Raw genomic sequence first — 13,297 nt, forward strand, 5'->3', positions numbered from 1 at the left:
TTTTTCCTTTTGCATTTTAATTATTTTAATTTTTTTTTCTCCCAATTTATTTCCTCTTCCGCTGGCGGAATCCCGTTTTGCCTTCCCCACCTTATTCGTCGAAAAATAATTAAATTAGGAAAAAAAAAAAGGAACGCGGCGTAGAGCGCAAAATAGTAGCCGTGCTATCGCGATAGTGTCGCGACAGAGCGGAGGCACCGCTGGGATTCGAACCCAGGATCTCCTGTTTACTAGACAGGCGCTTTAACCAACTAAGCCACGGCGCCGCGCGCTCCCTACGCCGCCCCGAACCCCAAAATCCTTCCCGGCCCCTCCCCCACCCCTCCCGACCCCTCCCCAAAAAGGGAAAAACTCCAAAATTCCGAATTTTCCTCCCTAAAAAATCCCGAATTTCCCCATCCTCAAAAATCCAAAATTTTCCTATCCCTAAAAAGGAAAAAAACCCGAAAAATTCAAAATTTTTCTCCCTAAAAAATCCCGAATTTCCCCATCCCCAAAAAGGGAAAAAAACCCAAAAATTCAAAATTTTTCTCCGTAAAAATTCCCAAAAATCCCAATTTTCCCTCCGTAAATAAGGAAAAAACCCTCAAAAATCCCAAATTTTCCTCCCTAAAAAATCCCGAATTTCCCCATCCCCAGAAAGGGAAAACCCCAAAAATTCCAAATTTTCCTCCCCCAAAAAATCCCGAATTTCCCATTCTCAAAAATCACAATTTTCCCTCTGTAAAAAAAGAAAAAAACCCAAAATTCCCAAATTTTTCGGCCTAAAAAATCCCGAATTTCCCCATTCTCAAAAAGGGAAAAAAACCCCAAAATCCCAAATTTTTCTCCTTAAAAATTCCCAAATTTCCCCATCCCCAAAACAGAAAAAATCCCAAAATTTCAAATTTTCCTCCCTAAAAAATCCCGAATTTCCCATTCTATAAAATCCCAATTTTCCCTCGGTAAATAAGGAAAAAACCCTCAAAATTCAAAATTTTTCTCCCTAGAAATTCCTAAATTTCCTCCCCCCCAAAAAGGGAAAAACCCAAAAATCCCAAATTTTTCTCAGTAAAAATTCCCAAATTTCCTCTCTTCCAAAAAGGGAAAAAAAAACCCCAAAAATCAAAAATTTTTCTCCCCAAAAATCCCAAATTTTCCCTCCCTAAAAAAAAAGGAAAAACCCAAAAATTCCAAATTTTCCCACCCAAAAAATCCCAATTTTACTTTTTTAAAAAGTTTAAAAAAACCCCAAAATCCCCAAATTTTCCCCCAAAATTCCAAATTTTTCCTCCAAAAAAGTCTCAAAATTCCCAAATTTCCCCCCAAATTTTCCAAATTTTGACCCAAATTCTCAAATTTCACCCCAAAATCCCGAATTTTTACCCCAAATTTTTGAATTTTCCCCCAAAAATCTCCAAATTTGCCCCAAATTTTTTAAATTTCTGCCCCAAAATGCTCCAAATTCACCCCAAAATTCCCAATTTTGGCTCCAATTTCCTGAATTTTGCCCTGAAAATTGAGGGGGAAATGGGAAAATTGAGGAAAAAATCAAAATTAAATGGGAAAAATTGAGGGAAAATTCAAAATAAATGGGAAAGTGGAGGGGAGAATGATGGGGAAAGCAGAAAAATTGAATTTTTTGGGGAAAAAACCCAAAATTTGGGGAAAAATTGAGGGAAAAAATTGAAATTTCATGGAAAAATTGAGGGAAATTTTGAAATTTAGTGGAAAACTTGAGGGGGAAAATTAAAATAAATCGAAAATTGGAGGGGAAAAATGAAATTAAATGGGAAAAAATTCGGGGGAAATGGAAAATTAATGAGAAAAAAATGGAAAATTGAGGAAAAAATTGAAATTAAATGGAATTTTTGAGGGGAAAATTGGAATTAAATGGAAAAATTGAGGGGGAATGAGGGAGAAATGGGAAAACTGATGGGGAAAATTTTAAATAAATGGAAATTCTGAGGGAAAAATTGAAATTAAATGGGAAAATTGAGGGGGAAATGAGGGAAAAAATTGAAATTAAATGGAAAATTGGAGGGAAAAATGAGGGGAAAAGGGAAAATAAATGGGAAAATTGAGGGAAAAATCAAAATAAATGGAAAATTGGAGGGGGAAAATGAAATTAAATGGGAAAAAATTCGGGGAAAATGGAAAATTAATGAGAAAAAATGGAAAATTGAGGAAAAAACTGAAATTAAATGGAAATTTTGAGGGGAAAATTGGAATTAAATGGAAAAATTGAGGGAGAAATGGAAAAAAATTATGGGAAAATTTTTAAATAAATGAAAAATTTGAGGGGAAAATTGGAATTAAATGGAAAAATTGAGGGGGAATGAGGGAGAAATGGGGAAAATTATGGGGAAAAAAATAAATCAATGGAAAATTTGAGGGGAAAACGAGGGGAAAAGAGAAAATAATTGGGAAAATTGAGGGGAAAATGGCGGGAAAAGGAAATTCAATGGAAAAATGGAGGGGGAAAATTGAGGGGGGAAAAATGAGGGGGAAAATGGGAAAAAAAGAGGGGAAAAACGCAAAATACGCGAGAAGAAAATGGAAACGAGACGGGAAAATGATGGAAAAATTGAAATTAAAGAGAAAAACTGAGGGGAAAACGAAGGAAAAATGAGGGAAAAACGGGAAAAAAAACGGGAAAATTGAGGTGAAAAGGGAAGAATTGGGGAAAAAATCGGGAGCGAATGGGAGAATGGAGGGGAAAATGGGGAAAAATGTTGAAAAAAAGGGAAAATGAAGAAAATGGAGGTTAAAAAAGGAAATTAGCAGAGGATGGTTTCGATCCATCGACCTCTGGGTTATGGGCCCAGCACGCTCCCGCTGCGCCACTCTGCTGCTGCTGCCCGGCCGCTGATTGGACGCTCATGAACCGCGCCCAAGGTGACGTCATCGGCTGGAGATACTCGCCCTCTCTTCGGGCGGCGTTTTTCTCCTATTTTTTTCCTTTATATTCAATTTTTTTACGGTTTTTAGTTCATTTTGGAGGCGTTTCAATGAATATTATATATTTTAGATTGAATTTTATATTTTATTAGATTTAGTTTTATGTAATTTTTTAGATTTAATTTTATTTATATATTTTCGATTTAATTTTATATACATATTTTTTAAATGCTCACGTCCTTTCGCAATTTTCATTTTTCCTCTTTTTTTTTAATTTTAACTGCCAAGTTTTTAAATTCGAATTTTCTCTTTAATTTATTTTCAACTCTCTTTCGATTTTAAATTTTCCCCTTTTTTTATTTCATTCCCCCTTGATAAAATTTACTTTTGTCTTTTTTTCTCTCTTTTTTTTAGTTAATTTTTCCCTTTTTAATTTAATTTCCCTTTCTTTATTTAATTTCCCCTTCCTAATTTAATTTCCCCTTCCTAATTTAATTTTTTCCCTTTTTTAAATTAAATTCTTTTATTTTTCAAATTTAATTGTCCTACTTTTTTTTTAATTACATTTTCCCCTTTTGTTACTTATTATTTAATTCCCCCTTTCGGGAGACAAATAAAAAACAAATAAAAGAACAAAAACAACGACATTTGAGACAACTCGGAAAGAACAGGGGCGGAAAAGCAGAAATTTGTGGGAAAAATCGCTAAAAAATTGGGGAAAAAAAGTCGAAATTCGGGATTTTCCCGCATTTGCCGCGGGCGGGATTCGAACTCGCGGCCCCCGGAGCTGCAGCCCCGCCTCTGACCACGCCCCCAGCGCTGACCACGCCCCCTGAGGGCAGCCTATGGGCGCTGGGCGCGGTCGCGCAGCCGCGGACGAGGTGGCCGAGTGGTTAAGGCGATGGACTGCTAATCCATTGTGCTCTGCACGCGTGGGTTCGAATCCCACCCTCGTCGGGAGCCGCTTTTTGGGGCCAAATCCGCCGATTTCGGGTCCCAGGCCCGATTTTTGGGGCGAAATCCCCAAATTTTACAGTTCAATCTCTGATTTTGTGGCGAAATCCCCAATTCTTTCGGTGAAATCCCCAATTTTTGGGGAGAAATCCCCAAATTTTACAGCTCAATCTCTGATTTTTGGGGTGAAATCCCTGATTTTGGGGCGAAATCCACAAATTTTACAGTTGAATCTCGAATTTTTGGGGCGAAATCCCCAATTTTTGGGGTTCAGTCCCGGGTGTTTGGGGCGAAATCCCCAAATTTTACAGTTCAATCTCTGATTTCTGGGGCGAAATCCCCAATTCTTTGGGTGACATCCCAAATTTTTTGGGGAGAAATCCCCAAATTTTAGAGTTGAATCTCTGAATTTTGTGACGAAATCCCTGATTTTTGGGGTGAAATCCCCAATTTTTGGGGTGAAATCTCCAATTTTTGTGGCGAAATCCCAAAATTTTGGGGTTCAGTCCCGGGTTTTTGGGGTGAAATCCGCGAATTTCACCGTTAAATCTCTGATTTTTGGGGAGAAATCCCTGATTTTGAGGTGAAATCCCCAAATTTTACAGTTGAATCTCCGAATTTTGTGACGAAATCCCCAATTTTTGGGGCGAAATCCCCAAATTTTTGAGGCCAAATCCCCAATTTTGGGGGAGAAATCCCTGATTTTGGGGTGAAATCCCCGAATTTTACAGTTGAATCTCTGAAATTTGTGGCAAAATCGCCAATTTTGGGGCGAAATCCCCAAATTTTACAGTTGAATCTCTGATTTTTGGGGCGAAATCCCCAATTTTTGGGGTGAAATCCCCAAATTTTGGGGTGAAATCCCCAATTTTTGGGGTTCAGTCCCAGGTTTTTGGGGTGAAATCCCCGAATTTTACAGTTGAATCTCTGAATTTTGTCACGAAATCCCCAATTTTTGTCACGAAATCTCCAATTTTTGGGGTGAAAACCCCAAATTTTTCAGTTAAATCTCTGATTTTGTGGCGAAATCCCCAAATTTTGGGGTGAAATCCCCAATTTTTGGGGCGAAATCCCCAAATTTTACAGTTAAATCTCTGATCTTTTGGGGAGAAATCCCCAAATTTTTGGGGTTCAGTCCCGGGTTTGGGGATAAATCCCCGAATTTTTGGGGTTAAATCCTCAATTTTTGGGTGGGAAATCTCGGATTTTTAAAGCTTCAATTCCCCGATTTTTTTGCAGTTAAATTCCCTTTTTTTGGCACTTAAATTCCCGATTTTTTGGGTTCAACCCCGGATTTTTGGGGATAAATCCCCGAATTTTTGGGGTTAAATCCTCCATTTTTTGGGTGGGAAATCTCTGATTTTTTAAGCTTCAATTCCCCGATTTTTGGGGGTTAATCCCCAATTTTTGGGGTGAAATTCCCCAACTTTTGGAGTTCATTCCCCAATTTTTGGCAAAAAATTCCCATTTTTGGGGTGAAATCTCCGAATTTTGGGGTGAAATCCCCGGGTTTGGGTGTGGATCCCGATTTTTGTGGGAAATTCCCAATTTTGGGGATTAAATTCCCGATTTTGGGATTAAATCCCCGAATTTTTGTAATAAATCCCCGAATTTGGGGGGGTGAAATTTCCGATTTTTGGGATTAAACCCCTCGGGTGTTTTTTGGCGGGAAATCCCCGATTTTTGGCGGGAAATCCCCGATTTTTGGCGGGAAATTCCCGATTTTGGGATCCCTTCTCGCCTTAAAAATCCCCTCTTCGAGCTCCCCCAAACCCCTCCCAGTCCCTCCCAGTCCATCCCAGTTTGATCCCAGTCCCCTCCCATTTCCCGCTCAGGCCCCGCCCATTCCGGCGGTGACGTCATCGCGCGCGAGCGCGGCCGGAAGTGGCTCCGGGGGCGGCGGCGGCGCCCGGTGAGAAACTGGGAGAGACTGGGATGGACTGGGAGAGACTAGGATCAAACTGGGATGGACTGGGAGGGAACTGGGAGAGACTGGGATGGACTGGGAGAGACTGGGATGGACTGGGAGAGACTGGGATGGACTGGGAGGGACTGGGATGGACTGGGAGAGACTGGGATGGACTGGGAGGGACTGGGATGGACTGGGAGGGACTGGGATGGACTGGGATCAAACTGGGATCAAACTGGGATCAAACTGGGATTTCCTGGGGCGCTCCCGGGGGTTCCCCAGTCCCAGCCGGGGCCGTTCCCGAGGCGATCCCGAATCCCGAATTTTGGGGGGTCCCGAACCCATCCCGGAGATCCCCGAGGGATCCCAAATCCGCAAACCCAAAATCCCCAAAATCCCAAATCCCCAAATCCCAAAAATCCCAAATCCCCAAATTCCCAAATCCCAGCCCGGGGAATTCCCAAATTCCCAAGTTCCACCTCAGGGGATCCCAAATCCCATCCCAGGAATTCCCCAATTCCCAAAATCCCATCCTGAGGGGATCCCAAACCCCCAAATCCCAACCTGGAGGATCCCAAATCCCCAAATTCCTGCTCAGGGGATCCCAAATCCCATCCCAAGGGATCCCAAACTCTCCCTCAGAGGATCCCAAATTTCACCTTGGAGGATCCCAAATCCCAACCTGGGGGATCCCAAATCCCCAAATTCCTGCTCAGGGAATTCACAAATTCCTCCTCAGGGGATCCCAAATCCCTTCCTGGGGAATTTCCAAACCCCAAATCCCATCCCAGGGATCCCAAATTCCCCCTCAGGGGATCCCAAATCCCCAAATCCCAACCTGGGGGATCCCAAATCCCCAAATCCCGACACAGGGAATTCCCAAATTCCTCCTCAGGGGATCCCAAATCCCCAAATTCCATCCCAAGGAGATCCCAAATCTCCAAATTCCCCCTCAGGGGATCCCAAATTCCACCTTGGTGGATCCCAAATCCCCAAAATTCCTCCCCTGGGAATTCCCAAATCCCCAAATCCCGACCTGAGGGACCTCAAATCCCGAATTTCCCCTCAAGGGATCCCAAATCCCTTCCTGGGAATTCCCAAATCCCAAATCCCATCCCAAGGGTTCCCAAATTCCTCCCCTGGGAATCCCCAAATCCCAAATTCTCCCTCAGAGGATCCCAAATCCCATCCTGGGGGATCCCAAATCCCAAAATTCCTCCTCAGGGAATTCCCAAAATCCCAAATTTCTCCTCAGGGGATCCCAAATCCCAGAGATCCCTCAGGGGACCCCAAACCCATCCTGGGCTTCCAAGAAGGAAATTCCCAAATTCCCAAAAACCCAAATCCCCAAAAATTCCCAAAATCCCAAATCCTCAAAATCCCAGAAATTCCCAAGAATTCCCAAAATCCCAAATCCAAAACCCCAAATCCCCAAAAACCCCAATTCCCAAAATTTCCCAAAATCCCCCAAAATCCCAAAACCTCAAAATCCCAAATTCCCAAAAATTCCCAAAATCCCAAAATTCCCAAAAATTCCCCAAAAATCCCAAAATCCCAAAAATCCAAAATTCCCAAAAAATCCCCAAAATCCCAAATCCTCAAAATCCCAAAAATCAAAAATTCCCCAAAAATCCCCCAAATCCCAAAATCCCCAAAAACTCAAATTCCCAAAATTTCCCAAAATCCCCCAAATCCCAAAATCCCAAATTCCCCAAACCCCAAATTCCCAAAAATTCCCAAAATCCCAAATCCTCAAAATCCCAGAAATCCCCAAAAATTCCCCAAATCCCAGAAATTTCCAAAATCACAAAACCCCAAATTCCCAAATCCCCAAAAATCCCAAATTCCCCCCAAAAATCCCAAATCCCCAGAATGCCCTGCAGCAATCCCCGCCTCCAGTACTAATGAGATGCAAATGCCTCATTAGCATATTCACAGCAAACACCTCGTTTATCCCCATCCCCAGATTTTGGGATTTTGGGGATTTGGAGATTTCTGGGAATTTGGGAATTTTGGGGAATTTTTGGGGAATTTTGGGGCCTCCTCGGAGCCGTTGGAATTCCCAAAATTCTGATCCCAGATTTTGGGATTTGGGGATTTTTGAATTTTGGGATTTGGGGATTTGGGGATTTTGGGATTTGGGGATTTGGGGATTTTGGAATTTTGGAATTTTGGAATTTGGGGATTTTGGGATTTGGGGATTTGGGAATTTGGGAATTTTGGGATCCTGGATTATTTTGGGATCCTGGATTTTGGGATTTGGGGATTTTGGAATTTTGGGATTTGGGGATTTTGGGATTTGGGGATTTTGGGATCCAGGATTATTTTGGGATCCTGGATTTTGGGATTTGGGGATTTTGGAATTTTGGGATTTGGGGATTTTGGGATTTGGGGATTTTGGGATCCAGGATTATTTTGGGATTTCGGGATTCGGGGATTTGGGGATTTGGGGATTTTGGGGATTTTGGGATTCCGGATTATTTTGGGGTTTTCGGGACCGCTGGAATTCTCCAGAATTCCCGAATTTTTTTTTTTTTTTGGCGGTTCCTGGGATCGTTCGGATCCCGGAGCTCCGCCCGGGGTGGGGGAGGGGGGGGTCCTCGAGGGGATCCCCAAAATCCATCCCAGGGAATTCCCGAGGGGATCCCCAAAATCCATCGGGGGGATCCCCAAAATCCATCCCTGGGAATTCCCGAGGGGATCCCCAAGTTCAGCCCCAGGAGTTTCCAAGGGGATCCCCAAAATCCATCCAAGGGAATTCCCGAAGGGATCCCCAAAATCCATCCCAGGGAATTCCCAAATCAGATCCCAAATCCCCCTCAGAATTCCCAGTTTGGGAATTCCTGAATCCATCCCAGGAGATTCCCAAGGGGATCCCCAAATCCACCTCGGGGCGTTCCAGGGATCCCCAAATCCATCCCAGGGAATTCCTGAGGGATCCCCAAAATCCATCCCAGGGAATTCCCGAGGGGATCCCCAAATTCAGCTCCAGGAATTTCCACAGGGATCCCCAAAATCCATCCCATGGAATTCCTAAAGGGATCCCCAAATTCAGCTCAGGGGATCCCCAAAATCCATCCCAAGGAATTCCCAGGGGGGTCCCCAAATCCATTAGGGGGATCCCCAAATCCATCCCAAAGAATTCCAGAGGGATTCCCCAAATCCGGCTCAGGGAATTCCTGAGGGGATCCCCAAATTCAGCTCCAGGAGATTCCCAAGGGGATCCCCAAAATCCATCCCAGGGAATTCCCAAAGGGATCCCCAAAATCCATTGGGGGGATCCCCAAAATCCATCCCAAGGAATTCCCAAAGGGATCCCCAAAATCAACTCAAGGGATCCCCAAAATTCATCCCAGGGAATTCCCAAAGGGATCCCAAAATCCATCGGGGGGGTCCCCAAAATCCATCCCAGGGAATTCCCAAAGGGATCCCCAAATTCAGCTCCAGGAGTTTCCAAGGGGATCCCCAAAATCCATCCAAGGGAATTCCTGAAGGGATCCCCAAATCCATCGGGGGATCCCCAAATCCATCCCAGGGAATTCCCAAAGGGATCCCCAAATTCAGCTCAGGGGATCCCCAAAATCCATCCCAAGGAATTCCCAGGGGGGTCCCCAAATCCATCCCAAAGAATTCCAGAGGGATTCCCCAAATCCGGCTCAGGGAATTCCTGAGGGGATCCCCAAATTCAGCTCAGGGGATCCCCAAAATCCATCCCAGGGAATTCCCAAGGGAATTCCTCACCTGTCGCTCACCTGTCGCTCACCTGTCCCCATCCTCGCTTTTCCAGGTGTGGCCATGGAGGGCCACTCCCCCTTTGCCCAGGTGATCCCTCACCTGTCCGAGGAGGAAGAGGAGGAGCAGCCAGGTGAGGAAGAAGAGGAGCAGCCAGGTGAGGAGGAAGAGGAGGAGCAGCCAGGTGAGGAAGAGGAGGAGCAGCCAGGTGAGGAAGAAGAGGAGCAGCCAGGTGAGGAAGAGGAAGAAGGACCAGGTGAGGAAGGACCAGGTGACGAACCAGGTGACGATGAAGACGCAGGTGAGGAAGATCCAGGTGAGGATGAAGACGCAGGTGAGGAAGATCCAGGTGACGACGACGACGACGATGAAGAAGCCCCAGGTGAGGAAGATGAAGATCCAGGTGACGATGATGAAGAAGCCCCAGGTGACCCCCAACCGGGTGCCTCCCTCCAGGTGCGCCCCTCTCCAGGTGACCCCCGCCGGCCCCGCCTTTACCTGCGGCCACGCCCACCCCCTGCCCAGCCCGGCCCCTCCCACCTGCAGCTCCCCTGGGCCCACCCAGGTGCGCCGGGCCCGGAGGCCGCCTCACCTGAGCCAGGTGAGGCCACGCCGGCCTTCGTGCAGCTCATCGACGAGCGCGGCGTCTACTCCACCGCCAAGCTGGTGCTGGGCGGCCGCTCAGGTGCGCCAGGTGCGCCAGGTGAGGCCGAGACCGCCGCCGAACCGACCCCGCCGGGCGAGGAGGAAGATGAGGACGCTCACCTGGAGATCCGCCAGGTGATCGTGGCCGACAAACCCTTCCAGTGCCCCGTGTGCCACAAGAGCTTCAAGCGCACCTGGGAGCTGCTGAGCCACCAGGTGGTGCACACGGAGGCGCGGCCCTTCACCTGCCACCTGTGCCGCGCCACCTTCAAGCGCCACTCGGACTTCAAGAGCCACGGGCTGGTGCACACGGAGGAGCGGCCGCACAGGTGCGAGCTGTGCGGGAAGCGCTTCAAGCGCTCCTCCAACCTGCAGGAGCACCGCCGCATCCACAGCGGCCAGCGCCCCTTCACCTGCCCCAGGTGCGCCAAAGCCTTCAAAACCCCTTACGAGCGCCAGCGCCACGCCCTGACCCACCTGGCGGCCGACAAACCCTTCAGGTGCGCCGACTGCGGCAAGGATTTCCCGGCGGCCAACGCGCTGCTGCTGCACCGGCGGCACAGGTGCCAGGACAAGCCGCACACCTGCGGCGTCTGCGGGAAGCGCTTCACCTACGGCCACTCCCTCAAGGTGCACGAGCGCGTGCACACGGGGGACCGCCCCTTCAGGTGCGCGCTCTGCGGCAAGGCCTTCAAGCAGAGCAACGCCCTGGCCTCGCACGAGCGCGTGCACACAGGTGAGCGCCCCTTCGCCTGCCGCACCTGCGGGAAGGCCTTCAAGCAGTCCTCGTACCTGGCCATCCACCAGCGGGCCCACACAGGTGAGCGGCCCTACAGGTGCGAGGCGTGCGGGAAGGCGTTCGCCCGGCCCTCGCTGCTGCTGCAGCACCGGCGGGTGCACAGCCAGGTGAGGCCGCACCAGTGCAGGCACTGCCACAAGTTCTTCAAGGACCTGGCGTACCTGGCCGTGCACGAGAAGGTGCACACAGGTGAGACGCCCTACAAGTGCGGGGTGTGCGCCAAGGGGTTCGCGCACCCCTCCAACCTGCTGCAGCACCAGCGCGTGCACCGCGACACCTGAGAGGGGTGCCAGCAGGTGTGCTCACCTGGACAAGGTGTGCTGGTGTCACCTGAGCCCCGTGCATGAAGCCCCAGGTGAAAGGAGTCGGTACCTGTGAGCCCGGACAGGTGCGAACCCAAAAATCTCCTGTGGACCCCAAAAAGGTGTGGCAGGAACACCTGGACTGCGACACCTGAGCCCCAGGTGTGGGAACCCTGAATCTGCAAACCCGGACAGGTGTGAACCTCAAAAATCACAGGTGGACCCCAAAAAGATGTGGCAGGAACACCTGGACTGCGACACCTGAGCCCCAGGTGTGGGAACCCCAAATCTACAAACCCAGACAGGTGTGAACCTCAAAAGTCTCCTGTGGACCCCAAAAAGGTGTGGCAGGAACACCTGGACAGTGACACCTGAGCCCCAGGTGTGGGAACCCCAGATCTGCATCCCAAGCCAGATGTGGACCTGAAACCGCACACCTGGCCAGGTGTGGGAACCTTGGACCTGCACACCTGGCCAGGTTTAGGAACCTTGGACCTGCACACCTGTCCAGGTGTGAGCCCAGCACCTGCAGCCCCGGCCAGGTGAGGCCGCAGCAGTGCAGGCACTGCCACAAGTTCTTCAAGGACCTGGCGTACCTGGCCGTGCATGAGAAGGTGCACACAGGTGAGACGCCCTACAGGTGCGGGGTGTGCGCCAAGGGGTTCGCGCACCCCTCCAACCTGCTGCAGCACCAGCGCGTGCACCGCGACACCTGAGAGGGGCCACGGCAGGTGTGCTCACCTGGGAAAGGTGTGCTGGTGTCACCTGAGCCCCGTGGATGAAGCCCCAGGTGAAAGGAGTCGGTACCTGTGAGCCCGGACAGGTGCGAACCCAAAAATCTCCTGTGGACCCCAAAAAGGTGTGGCAGGAACACCTGGACTGCGACACCTGAGCCCCAGGTGTGGGAACCCCAGAACTGCACACCTGGACAGGTGCGAATCCCAAAATTCTCAGGTGTGAACCCCAAAAAGGTGTGGCAGGAACACCTGGACAGTGACACCTGAGCCCCAGGTGTGGGAACCCTGAATCTGCAAACCCAGACAGGTGTGAACCCCAAAAATCTCAGGTGTGAACCCCAAAAAGCTTCACCTGCAACACCTGGACAGTGACACCTGAGCCCCAGATGTGGGAACCCCAGATTTGCACACCTGGACAGGTATGGACCTAGAACTGCACACCTGGACAGGTGTGGGGCCTGCGTGTGCTCACCTGGACAAGTGAGCGCCCTGGAAAGGTGTGCTGGTGTCACCTGAGCCCCGTGGATGAAGCCCCAGGTGAAAGGAGTCGGTACCTGTGAGCCCGGACAGGTGCGAACCCAAAAATCTCCTGTGGACCCCAAAAAGGTGTGGCAGGAACACCTGGACAGTGACACCTGAGCCCCAGGTGTGGGAACCCCGGAACTGCACACCTGGACAGGTGTTAACCCCAAAAATCTCCTGTGGACCCCAAAAAAGTGTGGCAGGAACACCTGGACAGTGACACCTGAGCCCCAGGTGTGGGAACCCTGAATCTGCAAACCCGGACAGGTGTGAACCTCAAAAATCACAGGTGGACCCCAAAAAGGTGTGGCAGGAACAGCTGGACTGCAACACCTGAGCCCCAGGTGTGGGAACCCCAGATCTGCACACCTGGACAGGTGTGAACCCCAAAAAGCTTCACCTGCAAGAGATGGACAGTGACACCTGAGCCCCAGGTGTGGGAACCCCAGTACTGCACACCTGGACAGGTGGGAACCCCAAAAAGCTTCACCTGCATCACCTGGACTGCAACACCTGAGCCCCAGGTGTGGGAACCCCGGATTTGCATCCCAAGCCAGGTGTGGACCTGAAACCGCACACCTGGCCGGGTTTAGGAACCTTGGACCTGCACACCTGTCCAGGTGTGAGCCCAGCACCTGCAGCCCCGGCCAGGTGAGGCCGCACCAGTGCAGGCACTGCCACAAGTTCTTCAAGGACCTGGCGTACCTGGCCGTGCACGAGAAGGTGCACACAGGTGAGACGCCCTACAAGTGCGGGGTGTGCGCCAAGGGGTTCGCGCACCCCTCCAACCTGCTGCAGCACCAGCGCGTGCACCGCG

General features: G+C 49.2%; 1 protein-coding gene across 1 annotated transcript; it reads left to right on the forward strand.

Moving 5' to 3' along the window:
- The first annotated feature begins 5,711 nt into the window (after window positions 1–5,711).
- LOC311164736 (uncharacterized protein) lies at window positions 5,712–11,210 on the forward strand. Its single transcript, XM_084224314.1, has 2 exons — window positions 5,712–5,746; window positions 9,531–11,210. The coding sequence occupies exon 2, from the start codon at window positions 9,539–9,541 to the stop codon at window positions 11,198–11,200; it is 1,662 nt and encodes a 553-aa protein (XP_084080440.1). The 5' UTR covers window positions 5,712–5,746; window positions 9,531–9,538; the 3' UTR covers window positions 11,201–11,210.
- Window positions 11,211–13,297: the final 2,087 nt, after the last annotated feature.

This window comes from Fringilla coelebs, assembly GCF_963513975.1.
Source record: "Fringilla coelebs genome assembly, chromosome: 36".
In the NCBI taxonomy this organism is placed as follows: Eukaryota; Metazoa; Chordata; class Aves; order Passeriformes; family Fringillidae; genus Fringilla; species Fringilla coelebs.